Raw genomic sequence first — 14178 nt, 5'->3', positions numbered from 1 at the left:
ACACCTCGCCGTCAGCAGCGCTGGAGGCGATTCGCTGGTCGCTAGGCCTGACGGACGAAGCCTGGTCGGCTTAGAGTTTCCCTCTGGCCATGCATGCAACATGTGCCCGCTACGCCAGCGCCCTCCCACCGCCGGAACGGGCATGTCAGGCAGGCTTGGGCCACCCTCCTCACCCACGCGCACGCCCGAAGAGGCAGGATAGCTGCAGAGGGTGAGGTGATTAGTCTGGCAGATCTGCAGGAACTGTCGCCGCTGGGCCAGAGGAGGAAGGGCCAGCGAAGCGTCCGCGGGCATCCTGTTCGCCTCTGAAGTTCCACAGCGAGGCTGAGCAGGACACAGAGGGCAGCGGGTGGGAGGAGGGTGGGAAGCCGGTAAGCATCCGACACCACCAACGGCGACCGGACGCAGGAGCGGTGCCAGTCATCAGTGGTGCTGATGCTGGAGCGCGCGCGCGGGCGAGCAGCGCAGGGCAGCACGGACGGTCGACTGGCGGCATCTGGTGGGAGTCCTGTGGTAGTGTGGTCGCTGGTGGCAGCGGCTGTGGCTGTCGCGTGGGCGTGGTGGTGAAGGTTGCAGCAGCAGACGACCATTACCCAGGCCGTGGTGCGTCTAACGCAGCCGCCATGCCGCACTGGGCTGGGGCCCGACCTATTTTGGGCGGCCTTATTATTCGAGGGCACTGGAGCCAGAGGGAGAGAGCGAAAAACGGAACATCACCAAGTCGTCGTCGAATCATGGCATGCATGCCCGCTCCTCTCGCTGCTGGCCTTGGCGCCGTCGGTGTCGTGTGTCGTGTGTCGACGGCGGCGGCGGTCTGAGCGTGGCTCTATTCTAGCTTTCCAGCATCGTCACCTCTCACGTCGACTGCACACGCCTGAGCGGGCGTCGCACGGTAGATTGCCCTGCCAGATCTACTGTGGACACGACACGGCGTGGATGCCGTCGCTGGCACTTGTTCCGCGCTGCTTCTCGCGTGGAAGCACTACGCTTCTAGGAAAGCCTGATGGGCACGGCAAAGGTCACCGCCGCTGTCACTGACAACAGCTTGGCGCCCGTTTGCTGTCTGTCTGTCCAACGCCTCTGCCCTACCTGCGATTTTTAGTCCCGTGCACCCTCGCTCTCTGCTTTCGGCGTCCTCTGCCTATTCGCCCTCTATACACATGGTTGCCTTGGCGAGCAACCTGCCGCGGAAGATCCGGCTCATCCATTCGGGCTTCCGTCTGACCATCGGGTCGCGCGCTGAGCAAAATTCCATGTCAAATGGCCAGCATCTTGGATCCAGCAATCGCCACACCTGAGGCTGAGCGCACAACGGCTGGCTTCGCACACTGACTGGTCGATGGCACGGTAACGGTAGCAGTGCCGTGCCGTCGAACCAGATGCACGCTGCTGTGTGACCGAAGAACGGGCGCCGACCAGCATATCTTTTCTGAGACACGCGACTTACTTTTAGCCGTCGACGCTCAGGACGCCATCGTATTCTCCCACAACAGCGCTGCTTTCAGACATGGTCGCGCGCGCCGTGTGTCCAGTGTGTCGTGTCGTGGGAGAATCGGCTCGGGGACGCACGAAAACCGCCTCGGGCAAAACAGACAAAACATTCACTTCATCGTTCTTGCCACTAGTCCCGACACAGCCTCAGGCGAGCTTTTTCGCCTCTCAAAATAGATCGCCTCGCATACGCGACCCCATTGCGGGCGGGAAGGATCCCACGCCCGCGGACGTTAATCACCTGCATATGAGACAGACCCATCTTCTTCTTCGATGGTCGCCGTCACGTCTGCCATCGACCTTGCTGCCCCGCCGGAGCATTGAGACCCCGAGCGTGAACAGGGATAATTTGCTCGCCTGTATCTGCCGAGCACACCTCCACCACCACCACCACCACCACCACCGTTGTCCCCGATCCCTGCCATGGCCAGGTGGTAAATGTCTCTTGTGGCGCTAAAAGCCCTATAGCGAGCGTGGCGTGGATTTTTCTCGCCCGCCGCGCTGACATGCCGATGACTACGCAACCACCTGAGAGCATGTCAATAATCTCACTGCCATTCCTCCTCCTCGCGGATGACCACGCGTCGAGGCCCTTTTATTGATCACGCTCTGCTAGTCTCGATCCTTTCGACGTGCTCAGGTCAGTGAGCTCTCTCAAGAGGCTTCGAAATCCGCAGATCTGCATGGTCGCATGACGCAGGGTCTCCTCATCTCAAATCCACTGTGGGTTCTCCAAGGAGCATGATGGAACAAACTAATAAACTAGACTTCACCTTCTGACCATTTTCCTCTCCTACGGCACAGCTCGGCTCCTACAAGGTCGCCAAGCTCACACGGAGCTTTCACTTGTCACGGCGGTCGTCTCCATTGTCTTGCGGACCTGCTTGACTTCGCAATTGTCACCACTTCTATAGTCGTATTCGGTTCCAACATGACAACAGCAGGCCGAGACAGTACCCAGCGTTTCAACTGCTCTATCCCGAGTGCGAACCCGATGCCAGTGCGATGCTCTATTCTCACCGCTAGTCGCAAAGTATGATTGATATTTACTTCTGATTCTTTACGCAGCTGCATGAGCATGTTGTGAACAAGATGGACATGGCAACACATCTTCTATGCAACCTGGCAGGGGGAGGGTTCTAGCGGACTAACTCACATAGACCAGGATGATTGAGCTCTCAGCACCAACCAGACACATGCCGGGCGACGTATCATTCGTTGCTCAGCGAACCCATACCACAATATCTTCGGCGAGTCACATTGTCGTCTCAAGGCGGAAATCGCAGCACAGCCTCACGGCGATCAGCGAGACACCCCTGTCCGACCAGCTACATTTTTACTCTGTTCCTGCATGCAGACGTCCTTCCCTCCACGTATCTGCGCGAGGATGATGAAGCAACCCCAAAACGCTCAATCCTACCTCGTACATGCCACACCGATGTATTGGTTTTCGCAGTCCAGGAATATATAGGTTTGCGAGGGGTCTCTCATCCACACGCTTTCGCATCGTTGCGTTGTGAGGATTGAGGCGGTGCATGCAAATCGCCACTCGTGGATTCTCATCATCAGCGAACAACGATTCATCGAGCCAGCAGTGAGCACCACGGCAGTACCATCAAATCGGTGCCGGACAATAAACCTACGCGAAGCTATTCGCTCCTTCGTTTGCAGTTGCTCTCGGGGAGCAGAGCTTGCATAGTAGTCCTGTCGAATGACCGCAGGTGATGGGGAGACTCACGTAAGAAAACAATCAATCATCACTCAAATGTGGACACCGCGGGACCAGCGCAATGCAAGCCAAGAAGCCGGCGCTCAGATTGTACACAACTGCATGAGGGCCCGATGCACGGTAGAGAAAAGTGAGGGAGTTTGTGCAAAAGCAATAGAGTTTTCGGAGGCAGGGGGTGGGATCCTTCGTTTCGCTTCGCAGGCGCGGATCCGGTTGAATCGACATGGGCTTTATCCTAACCTCGGGCAAGCTCCAACTCTAAACCACCGCACTTGTCGGTGGGCATGTGGTAGCTATGCCGTTGGAGATACCAATAGCTGTGCAATTGGCACGCCGCATTGACGACCAAGATGGCGAATTCATGGCAGGCCATAGCTGCACGCAAGCAGCAGGAGCGAACCTCACGCATACCGCGAGAATGGCTGCTAAAAGAGCCGCCCTTCACCTATGCCCCCAACGCCATTAACATCCCGCGTCGATGCGGCCTTCTCACCGAGCACGAACTGTCCATCACAGAGAATCACGACGCCACCAGCCTCCTGGTCGAGCTGTCCAAGGGAACCCTCACAAGCGAGCAGGTCGTGACCGCCTTCTCGAAGCGAGCGGCCATCGCCCAACAGGTCTGCAACTGCTTGACCGAGATCTTCTTCGAGGACGCCATCGCGCGTGCCAAAGAACTCGATGCCTATCTTAAGAAGAATGGCAGACCAATAGGTCCGCTTCATGGCCTTCCGATCAGTCTCAAGGACGGCTTCAAGGTCCGTAGTTACGATGCCTCTGTAGGTGTCGCAGGGCTGTGCTTCGAGCCTGCAGCCACGAATTCTGCGCTCGTGGACCTCCTCCTATCTTTGGGGGCGGTACTGTACTGCAAGACGAACATTCCATTGACGATGGCAAGTGTGATAGGCTGACTATCCTAGACTTAGCTGAATCTCCGCTAACCCTTGCATGGATAGATGGCTCTTGATTCGCACAACAATGTGTTTGGTCGCACGCTGAACCCGGCTCATCACGAACTGACGGCGGGTGGTAGCTCTGGCGGCGAGGGTGCATTGGTCGCGATGAGAGGCTCTATACTTGGTGTTGGTACAGATGTCGGGGGTACGAAAGCTACGTCTCGCAACCAAAGCTTTTTCTGACCATCTTGCAGGTTCGATACGAATACCTGCAGCTTGCAACAATCTCTACGGCGTCAAGCCATCCCACGGACGTATCCCGTTTGCTGGTCAAGAAGGCGGCCAGAAACCGGGCAGCACCAAGCTAGGAATAGAAGCAACAGCAGGGCCGATAGCAACGACCACCAGAGACTGCGCAATGTTCATGCGAGTGATAGCCAACGGTGGTCCCGAGTTGTTCGACCCTGAGGTGGTTGCGCAGGGCTGGGACCAGCTGGCGCTACTCAATACGAAGCAGAAGCCACTTCGTGTTGGGATTGCCAGAGGAGATGGGCACGTCAAACCTCTACCACCAATAGCGAAACTCATGGATGACGTCGCTCAGACTCTGCGTGCAGCACCTGGCCAAGCCATTGAAGTCATGGATGTCGACGTCTCGCCAATACTTTCCCGGTGCTTGAAGACCTTCAACGGCATCATGTCCATCGATGGAGCTAATGCATGGTTCGACCACATGGAAGTGACTGGTGAACCACTTTCCCCGTGGCTGCAGGGACGACTCACGCGTCGACCACAGAAGTCCTTGGACGAAGTACGAGGACTCCAAGCGGCACGAACAGAACTGCAAACGACCTTCCTCAACGTCTGGAAGGAGAGCGGCGGCTACTGGCTCACCGACGCCAGCGAAGCGCACATCGGCGACAGAACCCTCGACGCCCTAATCTGCCCCGTAGCACCCCACCCCATCCCTCCCATCGACAGATGGAACACAGCAAACTACACAGCCGCTTTCAATCTCCTCGATCTCTCCACCGGCGTCGTCCCAGTCCGCGCCTTTGACAGTCAAGATCTCCAAGGTGACATACCGAGCGACAAGCCCCTAAACGGCTGGGACAAAATCAACCGAGAGCTCTGGACCAAAGTCGACAAGAACGTCTACTTGGGTAGTCCGCTAAGCGTGCAAGTGGTCACGCCTCGTCTCACCGAGCGGAGACTCGTAGAGGCTATGGGTGTCATTGACGCTGCGTTGCAGCCCCTGCGCACTAGTGGACGAAGGGAGAGTCGACTGTAGTGTCGCCACAGCATTTGCCATTGGACCGAGCGGTGGATTCAACGTGGTCGGTAAGTGACGATACCACATGGCACTCGGTTAAAAATGGAAGGATCAACAGGCTGAGGCGCGGTGCTAAGGCGCTTTCGTTTGCATTGGCGTGGCGGCAAGTTCCTTGACTTGTGTGCGCATCACACGAAGAAGACATTTACGAAAGATCTACTGCACAGCAGTGGTGAAACCCAAGAGGGCGCAAGTAACACGGGCAAACTCCGTCAACCTATCGTCATCCAATTGAGAATTGCAAGAATTTCCACCAGTCACAGACATGGAACTTTTGATATATCTGCTACCAGACTACTCCAAGTCCAACCGAGCCCAAAAAACAACCAGCCCCCGCCGCGCGCCAAAAACAGCCGCCATGTCAGACACTAGTTCTACTCCCCCTTGGCCTCCGTCCCATTGACCTTAGCCTCGAGGTTCGCGACTACACTCGAAGACCCGGCATCAGGCGCGCTTTCCGGCGCACCATTGAGCTGGCGCTTCTCGTCCCCGAGATCCGGCACGACGTCCAGGTTCTGGGTATTCGAACGCTTGGGTCGGAACGGCACAGGCGTGGTGGGCCTGCTAGAGAGGAACTAGAGAAAGTCGTATTATTAGCATTTCGTGGTTCATACCAAGTTTCATAGGCCATCAGTTGCCGGGGATTGCCGATTGAATGAGATTGGGAGAATGTACTTACCGACGATGCAGCGCCGAGCAGAGCGAAGAGAGATGATTGCACCACATCTTCGTGAATGCCGACACCCCAGACTTTCTGGGCCGAACCAGACGCGGTACATTCAATGTACGTGGCGGCTGTCGTGTCGCGGCCTTTGCCCGTCTGCTTCTCGATAGCATGTTCCTTGTAGTCGGCGATGTCCAGGTCAATGCCGAGATTGTTCAGGGCGTTGGCCAGAGCAGACAGAGCTCCATTGCCGATACCTTCGATTTGGTGTTCTTGACCGTCGATTTCGATGACGCCTCGGAACTTTCGACGCAGGTTGCGGTTTGAGGCGCTCTTGCCTGTGGTGGGTGGTGCGGGCGAGACTGAGCGGTCGGTGGTGATGTCGTAGTCGACCAGGGAGAAGCGAGGGTTGCGGTTGAGGTGGTATGCTTCCACGAAGAGATCTTTGATCTCGTTGGCTAACAGCTCGCGACCCAGCATGTCGGTCTCTCGTTGCACGACCTTGGAGAAGGCGACTTGGAGACCACGAGGTAGATCCAGCTCCAGAGTCCGCTTGATGATCCAGGCAACTCCTCCCTTTCCAGACTGGCTATTGACACGAATAACAGCCTCGTATGTCCTGCCGATATCTTGGGGATCCAGAGGTAGATACGGCACCACCCACGGATCCTCAGGACCAGCCCCTTGCGAATCCCTGAGATGGAAACCCTTCTTGATGGCATCTTGATGTGATCCAGAAAACGCACATACAACCAGAGATCCTCCGTACGGCGCACGTGGATGTACTGGGATCTTGTTGCTCTTCTCCACGATATCAATCACGCTGCCGATGTCTGAGAAGTCGATGCCTGGGTGGATTCCCTGGGTGTAGAGATTCAGACCTAGAGTGACCAGATCCACGTTACCGGTTCGCTCGCCGTTTCCAAACAGCGTGCCTTCTACTCTGTCCGCACCAGCCATTTGTGCCAGCTCTGCTGCCGCCACCGCGCAGCCTCTGTCGTTGTGTGGATGTAAAGAGACCGAGACCTTCTCCCGTTCTGTGATGTTTTTGCAGAAGTACTCAATCTGATCGGCGTAGACATTGGGAGTCGACATCTCGACCGTCGCGGGTAGGTTGAAGATGATCGGGTTCGCCTTGGTAGGTTCCCAAGCAGCCTTGACAGCCTCGCATATCTCAATCGCGAAGTCTGGGTCTGTATCCGAGAAAGTCTCAGGCGAGAACTCATACGCCCAATCCTCCACGCCCGAGTTGGGATCTTCCTTGGTGATCGATCGGGCATACTTTGTGCACTCGACCGCCAGCTCCTTGGACTGCTCATTGTTCATGTTGAACACAATCTGCTGGAAACACGGACTCGTCGCAAGGTACAGATGTAGAATCGCCTTCTTCGCACCCTTCAGACTGTCCACCGTCCTTCTGATCAACTCTTTCCGGCACGGCGACAGAACCTGAATCCACACATCGTCCGGAACCACTCCGGGCGTTGTCACCAGTCGTCTCGTGAAGTCGTAGTCGGTGCCTCCGGACGAAGGGTACGAGACTTCGATCTCTTTATATCCGAGCTTCACTAGCATTTGAAAGTATCTCCATTTCTGCTCGCCGTCCATGGGGTCTACTAGGGATTGGTTACCGTCTCTTAGATCTGTCGCGAGCCATCTGGGGACCTTGTCGAGGGTTTTGGAGGGCCATTGCCGGTCGGGCAGGTTCAGTGGTTTGAACTTGCGGTATTTCTTGGATGGGTCTTTGAGCCTTGAAGAGAGGGTCAGTCTGGTAGAGGTTTTGTTCAATGGCACATCCACCTACATAGGCATATTGAAGTGGGCCTCGGCAGGGTGTGCTTCGTTTCCAGGACGTACTGGCTATGAGAGGAAGGGTTGGTAGTGTGCGACCAGAATGAACGAAGAGCCGTGGTGTTTGCCGGGGGTTTATATGAGCAATTGGCAAGGTGATGTCTGAGTCAACGCGAAAAGTGAAATTCGTGAAATGACATCTGAATCCAAGTGTGGGGTCGCGGGGATGCGATGATGATGATCGCTCAATCCTTCAGGGCGTGCATACATACATATGAAAGTGAATACATTGACAAACAGTACCCTCGGTGTTCCGGTCAAAGTGGAACGTCCTATAGTTGAAGAGAAGTGCTATCTATCCGACTTTTCACAAGCGACTACGCTGCTATTTGCACTCCGACCTGCTTAGATGGCTTAGAAGTAATGGGGATGAATGAATGTTCCACTTTGACCGGAACAAGGAGGACAAGTTTCTACCGCCTCTTCGCAAAAATCTGATTTGCCCTATATCTGGTTTAGATAAGTAGAATTGGTCAGTTCAATCAAGTCAAATCACCAGCTCGAGCGCCTATGGGAAGTACATCACGCCTTTGGCTGCTGCATTTATCCCGCTTCTATCCGACTCCCGAAGTACAAGCACATGGTCGTTCCAATATGGAAACCAAGAACGAAACCACAAGAGAGATCATAGCTTCGACTCCTGCTTCGGCTCCTGCTTTAACCTCACGACGCCCTGTATGAAATGTCAGCAATGCATCAACAACGGTCTCGTAAACATGAAAACATACCTCCTGCACACAACTCGCCACCAACTTGCCGTCTCTCGAGAAGATCTTCTGGAAGACCAGGCCTCGTCCGTCGCCAGACCACGGAGTCTCGGATTCAGCCAACAACCATTCGTCTGCACGGAAGCTCCTTGGCTCGTGGAAGTAGATTGTGTGATCCAGCGACACCATCATCCCAATCTCTGGCCTCTTCTCTTTCAACCCCACAATCTCCCCGTCCTTGATCTCAAGTGTTTTAAGCTGATTGATGATGTCGTCGTCAATTCCCTCAATTTTCTTCAGCGTCTCCAGGTCCATCTTCTTCAATCGCTCGAAGACGTCTCTGGTCATCATCTGCTTCCCGCCAGATGTCTCCTTGTTCTGCGACGCTTGGCTGTATCGCCAGAGCTTGTGTGTCCGCGCCACGGTGCCGATGAAGTATGAGTCGGACATGTATGCCAATGCGGAGAGATGTGCTTCGTGGCCGCCTTCTTCGCTGATCCTCCCCCTCGCTCTGATCCATTGCCGTGTGCGCTTCTCGTGCGGATTGGGACTGTCGTTGTTCACGATATCCACCCTCTGCGTCACGAACGGCGACCTCGCGCCTCGGTAGATATCCACCGTCTCCATATCAATCGGTGGAGGCACCTCCGGCATCTTAGCCTGATGCTGGACCAACTGCTTCCCTCCAGCGCCCTCCCTCACGAAGCTCAATGTCACCGTGAAGATAGGCGCACCGCGTTGTCGTGCCTGCACCGTCCTCGTCGCGAACGACCGCCCTTCTCTTACGTGCTCCACGTGGTATATGATGGGGATCTCAGAGTTTCCGTTCAGCACAAAGTAGCAGTGCATGCTGTGCACCGCGAAGTTCTCTGGGACCGTCTTTTGCGCGGCAGCCAGACACTGCGCGATGACTGCGCCGCCGTAGATTCCTCGCGCGCCGGGGGGATGCCATAGCGGTCGCGTGTTCGTGAAGAGGTTCGGGTCGATGTCGTTCAACTGCGTCAGTTCGAGGACATCCTCGATTGGGGCCTTATCTTTCGAGGCCGGAGGGGGCTTGATCAGCGTCGGCTTGGACATTGTGGTGGGTGGTGATGAAGTGAAAGCCAGGAGTATGATTGAAAAGATTCTTGTTCTTACTTGTCCATGTTTCTACGCCCGTATTGCACATGCGATCGGATATTGTTCGCGTATAACATTGCTCTCTCGGCGTGACTTCTTCTCTCAGCCCGATCAACCGAGGCTGTACGCTGACCTTTCCGAGCCCCGAGATGACTCCGTGAGCAATGATGCGCCCCCCCCTTTTAGTGCACGTTCACATGCAAAGACCCTCAGTATATTCGTTTGTCGTATAGCTTCACAATATGACTTTGAGAGTAGATTCTTCATAAATGCGGGTATTCCTCCAAGCCTTGGCCGGAGACCAGCTCAAGCACGGTCACTTCTTCTTTGCTACCCAAAAGGTCGGCTGATAGACATTCTGCAGCATACTGCTCGGGTCTTGAATGTATCCAGTAGCAGGCGCATCTCGCTGCTCGACAATTTCAAAACCGTATTGCGAGACCAGACTTGTGACTTCGTCATTTGACAGCTCAAAAGATCCAGGCTCACCTATCCCTTCGAAATCGCTTGGCGTACCCTTCGTCTTACCCTGTGCCTTTTCGCGCTCAGCTGGAGTCAGTGTAGACTCGAAGTGCCAAAGCAGTGGGCCTAGATTGATCCACACCCCTCCTGGGCGGAGACAAGTCTTTATTGTCTCGATGTAGTGGATGACGTTCGGCGCCGTGTCGATGAAGAAGCAAGTTGCTACGGCATCGAAGGTGTCTTCATAGTCAGGCTGGCGATAGACGACGCAGAAATCGCCTGTACTCATCGACATTCGCTCGCTGTAGTGCACTTCAGATCCAATCTCCTGCTCTGCTGCTTCTAGCGCGGCGCCTGGGTGAGCGTCTGGAATAGCTACGCTTCGAAGCTGGTTGGCGCGAGTGTTGTGGTTGCTGAAGCTCAATGCCCATGGAAAGAGGGTGTGTTGACCAGCTCGCTGGGTATAGTTGAGTAGGTATTGCGAAGCAAGAAGTTGGTGGTATGAGATCTCGTTCCCTTCGACTGTGTAGCCGGCAAGACACATATCGAACACCAGTCGACCCAGGCCAGCACCAGGGACTAGCACTCGGATCTGATGTCGCTGAGCAGGGCTTTCCGCGGGTAGATAAGTATTAAGCGCAGCCATTATGGGTGCGAAGGATGCATGTCTCTCAGGAAGCCCTTCGGCAGACCAGTCTCGATACATCTGGCGAATGGTCGAGCGAGCCTTGTCCATGTCATTCTGTGTAGCCTTGCCTTTCCAAGTCTCATCGGAAGCACTTAGCCCGAATCCAGGCATGATGGCGTCGAGGATTGCTTCAGCAATATCTGCATTGCTGTCGATTGCATTGTCGACTGCATCGAAGGTCTTGGGGAGTGAGAATGGTGCTGCTGATAGAAGCTCTTTCTGCGCAGCAGGCAAGGCATAGAAGGACTGTCGTCTCAGATGAGTGATGTTGTAATGAGCGGCGCGACGATACTGCCTGTCACGGTGGGAGAGCGTAAGAGGGTGCGATGAAAGGACAGCCAGGACCAAACCTTTTGTTCACTCACATACCTAAAGGAGTCGAAGGCGGCGTGCAAGACTCTACGCTCTTCAGAATCCGCCAGTGGATCATCGTGGTCAGCCATCGACTCTGCCCCTGACTCGTGCTCTGCGGTCATCGTGCGCTTGCTCGTGCGGGAGAGTTGTTGAAAGTTGGTGGTTGACGGCAGAAGTTGCTTGCTCGCGGCTGTGGCTGGGGCAGAAAAACGCGCCACACGGACCAAGCTTTGAGTCCGGCGAAACGACGCGAACATCCAAACCACACTTCACCCTTTCAACATCTTGCCAAGTCCAATATCTCGCCATGGCGGCCGGCGCACGCGCAAAGCCTCTCGCCAACGGCGTTCACGACGAGAGCCAGCCCATCGAGCTGGCCTTCCAACTCCCGCACAGCCCAGGGCTGCAAGTCAATTTGCACCTGACGGTCAAGGCCACCTCCATCCTCCTCTTCCTCACAAGCACACAGGCAGAGTCCGGTCAGGTGACTGCACCCACGGGAAGCTTCGTGTACGCGATGCCGGATGTACGTATCTCGTATTCGACATCGCCAAAGACAAGCCTTAATGGCTAATGATGCGGGGACAGAGGTACCAGCCAAGCCAACCAATGAGTACGGTGCTGTACAGCATGCCGTCCTCGGTCGACTTTACAACTCGCATCGCAAAGGTGCTGGTGCGCCGCTTGCAGAAGCCGTGCTACGTCGGCAGCAGTGTCAACCTGTCCGGCGCGATGGGCGGTGGCAGCGTGGACGAGGAGATGGAGGCGTTCCGCTCAATTATTGACGTTGTCTGCAAGCAAGCCCATGGCTGAGATACATGGAGAAAGGCTCGACAACACAAGCATAGCGGTAACCACCCGCGCTGCGGATGAGGCACATGATAAGCTGCGTTGCCGATGAACAACCATGGCGCTTAAGGTTGCTTTAGCTTTGATAAAACAACCACATGCATCAGGCCAAGTGGAGATGCTTCCGGCCCGTCGAGCGGACCAATTGTCAACGCCCGAGTATTGCGTTTACTCCAATGGGGAGGTGACGGAATACAGTCCGCTGTCTGATATTGGCCAGGCCGCTGAGGAGGCAGCGCTGGTCGTGCAAAGGCAGCGAGTGCAAGTGAGGAGAACTGCAGTGCGCTTGCGGATTTGCCACTTGCGAGCCCTGAGGTGCGAGGGTGGGTCTGCTCGAGCTAATCGTAGCCAAAGTACAACATCCTCTCCCACTGATAGCTTCCATTCGACGAGCACATTGCGAGTCATGCCTACTGCGCTGTCGCCCACCACACCTATCCTTGATCCCGCCCCACTCTCACTTCCGTTGCCGCGTCACATAAAGAGAACTTTTGTCCTCGCTGTGGCTGGGTGTTTGTCAAATCATGTCCTGGCCTCCACATGGTCAGAACGCCGCGTGTGGCGCTCCTTGTGCGACCTGTCAGACTGTTTCGAAGCAGATGCGCTGCACGTTCTGGGAAAGACGACGCAGAAGCATGCGCCCACACATGACATTGCGTCCTGTCGGCCATCCAGCAATCCGGAACCGCTGCACGGGCTAAGGCGATCTGCGAACTCAATGTGATAGCAGGGTTATATAAAGCGGCACATGGTCCGAGGGGCCACGATCTGCCGGTGTCTCGTGGATTCCAGCTTCAGCAAGATGATCCCTGAGCGAGGCCGACGTCAGAATCATGTCGACACGATCACAACTCATCCCGAATCCCTTTCCGCGCGGATGATATGTGTACGCAGCTTTGTCGCCGTGCAAGTGTCGGAACGAGTCGACCATACCTAGGCTCTCGCCGCCGTCGCGGTCGTCGCCGTCGCCCCTCTTCTCCGCGCCCTCCGAATCATCGCCTAGCGCTGTACCACGATGGATGAATCTGGCCTCGAAGTCGGCACGGTTGATGCAGTGTTGTTTGGGACATGTCCGCAGGTTAGGGTGACCGTCAATTGGGGCGCGAGCCACGTTGAAGTCTCCGGCGAGTACGATTTGGAAACTTTTGGACAGGAGCGCCTGGCACTCGGCTTGCAGTAGCTTGTGCACTTGCAACTTTCGGTCGTGTCGCGTTCCAAATGGCTTGCCGGTGTCTGGGTCTTTATAAGGAGCATCTGTCCCGTTCACAGCATACAGATTGACGATGGCAAGCTTCGGCAGCGAGCCGATGGCCTTCGTCTCGCAAACCAGAAATCGTCCCTCGAGATCCCAGTCGACTTCCCGTACCCTCTCGACATGGGCGTCGAAAAAGCCCTGCCTGATGATACTGCAAACACCATACACCTTGCGACCAAAGCCGCGAGCGTTGTAGTTGTCCTTTGGCAAACAGCAGAAGGCTTTGTACAAGGGTGCCCCCGGGGGCTCATCGATATCTGGTTGTATCGCCTTCTCGACCGCTTTCATTGTTGAGTCGTTCCCAGGCGCGATTTTGACTTCTTGGAGAAAGAGCAGGGTTGGCCAGGAGTAGCGCCGCAGCACATCTCTCAGGCCAGTCGACGGTGCCGAGCTATTTGAGCCGTGGATACTGCCTCTAGGCTCGAAGAACGAAGTTATTGGCCGCTGCACCAATGGCTCTATGCCATTCACATTCCAAGAGTATATACTGAGATGATCCAGCTGCACGTCAGACGTCTCTCTCGCAGGAGGACCATTGTTGGACATCTTCCGGCGTTTGATTGGCGGTGGAGAGATGTCGTCCCTACTGGCAGCCATGGCGAGGTCAAGACAAAATCACCCGATGCCACAAATCCTTGAAAGCCTGGATGAGCCAAGTGACCGAATCTGGCCCCTTTGCGCCTGGATGTTCAAGGCCACACAACACAAACAAGACAACTCCCGCGACAGTGTGATGAGATCAGTGAAGATGGTGGCGAATCGTCTTGGCGCCTCGAGCAG

General features: G+C 55.5%; 7 protein-coding genes across 7 annotated transcripts; 3 read left to right on the top strand and 4 right to left on the bottom strand.

Annotated features, from left to right (window-relative positions):
* Positions 1–93: 93 nt before the first annotated feature.
* Positions 94–818, top strand: M409DRAFT_58607 (uncharacterized protein; the record flags this gene model as incomplete). The annotated part of the gene is made up of 2 exons (XM_033813954.1): positions 94–211; positions 241–818. The coding sequence occupies 2 exons, from the start codon at positions 94–96 to the stop codon at positions 816–818; spliced, it is 696 nt and encodes a 231-aa protein (XP_033663059.1).
* A 2752-nt stretch (positions 819–3570) lies between these two features.
* M409DRAFT_69376 (uncharacterized protein) lies at positions 3571–5407 on the top strand (the record flags this gene model as incomplete). The annotated part of the gene is made up of 3 exons (XM_033818263.1): positions 3571–4113; positions 4177–4321; positions 4371–5407. 3 exons carry the CDS (start codon positions 3571–3573, stop codon positions 5405–5407), a joined length of 1725 nt encoding a protein of 574 aa, XP_033663058.1.
* A 416-nt stretch (positions 5408–5823) lies between these two features.
* On the bottom strand, positions 5824–7925 carry M409DRAFT_58605 (uncharacterized protein; the record flags this gene model as incomplete). The annotated part of the gene is made up of 3 exons (XM_033813953.1): positions 5824–6024; positions 6129–7863; positions 7918–7925. The coding sequence occupies 3 exons, from the start codon at positions 7923–7925 to the stop codon at positions 5824–5826; spliced, it is 1944 nt and encodes a 647-aa protein (XP_033663057.1).
* A 664-nt stretch (positions 7926–8589) lies between these two features.
* M409DRAFT_58604 (uncharacterized protein) lies at positions 8590–9748 on the bottom strand (the record flags this gene model as incomplete). Its single annotated transcript, XM_033813952.1, has 2 exons — positions 8590–8637; positions 8693–9748. 2 exons carry the CDS (start codon positions 9746–9748, stop codon positions 8590–8592), a joined length of 1104 nt encoding a protein of 367 aa, XP_033663056.1.
* A 358-nt stretch (positions 9749–10106) lies between these two features.
* Positions 10107–11416, bottom strand: M409DRAFT_69373 (uncharacterized protein; the record flags this gene model as incomplete). Its single annotated transcript, XM_033818262.1, has 2 exons — positions 10107–11235; positions 11310–11416. 2 exons carry the CDS (start codon positions 11414–11416, stop codon positions 10107–10109), a joined length of 1236 nt encoding a protein of 411 aa, XP_033663055.1.
* A 185-nt stretch (positions 11417–11601) lies between these two features.
* On the top strand, positions 11602–12107 carry M409DRAFT_69372 (uncharacterized protein; the record flags this gene model as incomplete). The annotated part of the gene is made up of 2 exons (XM_033818261.1): positions 11602–11820; positions 11883–12107. The coding sequence occupies 2 exons, from the start codon at positions 11602–11604 to the stop codon at positions 12105–12107; spliced, it is 444 nt and encodes a 147-aa protein (XP_033663054.1).
* A 751-nt stretch (positions 12108–12858) lies between these two features.
* Positions 12859–13995, bottom strand: M409DRAFT_58601 (uncharacterized protein; the record flags this gene model as incomplete). The annotated part of the gene is made up of 1 exon (XM_033813951.1): positions 12859–13995. The coding sequence occupies one exon, from the start codon at positions 13993–13995 to the stop codon at positions 12859–12861; it is 1137 nt and encodes a 378-aa protein (XP_033663053.1).
* Between the last annotated feature and the right edge of the window lie 183 nt (positions 13996–14178).

This window comes from Zasmidium cellare (genome assembly GCF_010093935.1).
Source record: "Zasmidium cellare ATCC 36951 unplaced genomic scaffold M409scaffold_37, whole genome shotgun sequence".
Taxonomy (NCBI): domain Eukaryota; kingdom Fungi; phylum Ascomycota; class Dothideomycetes; order Mycosphaerellales; family Mycosphaerellaceae; genus Zasmidium; species Zasmidium cellare.
This window is presented reverse-complemented; position numbering and strand designations above follow the sequence as displayed.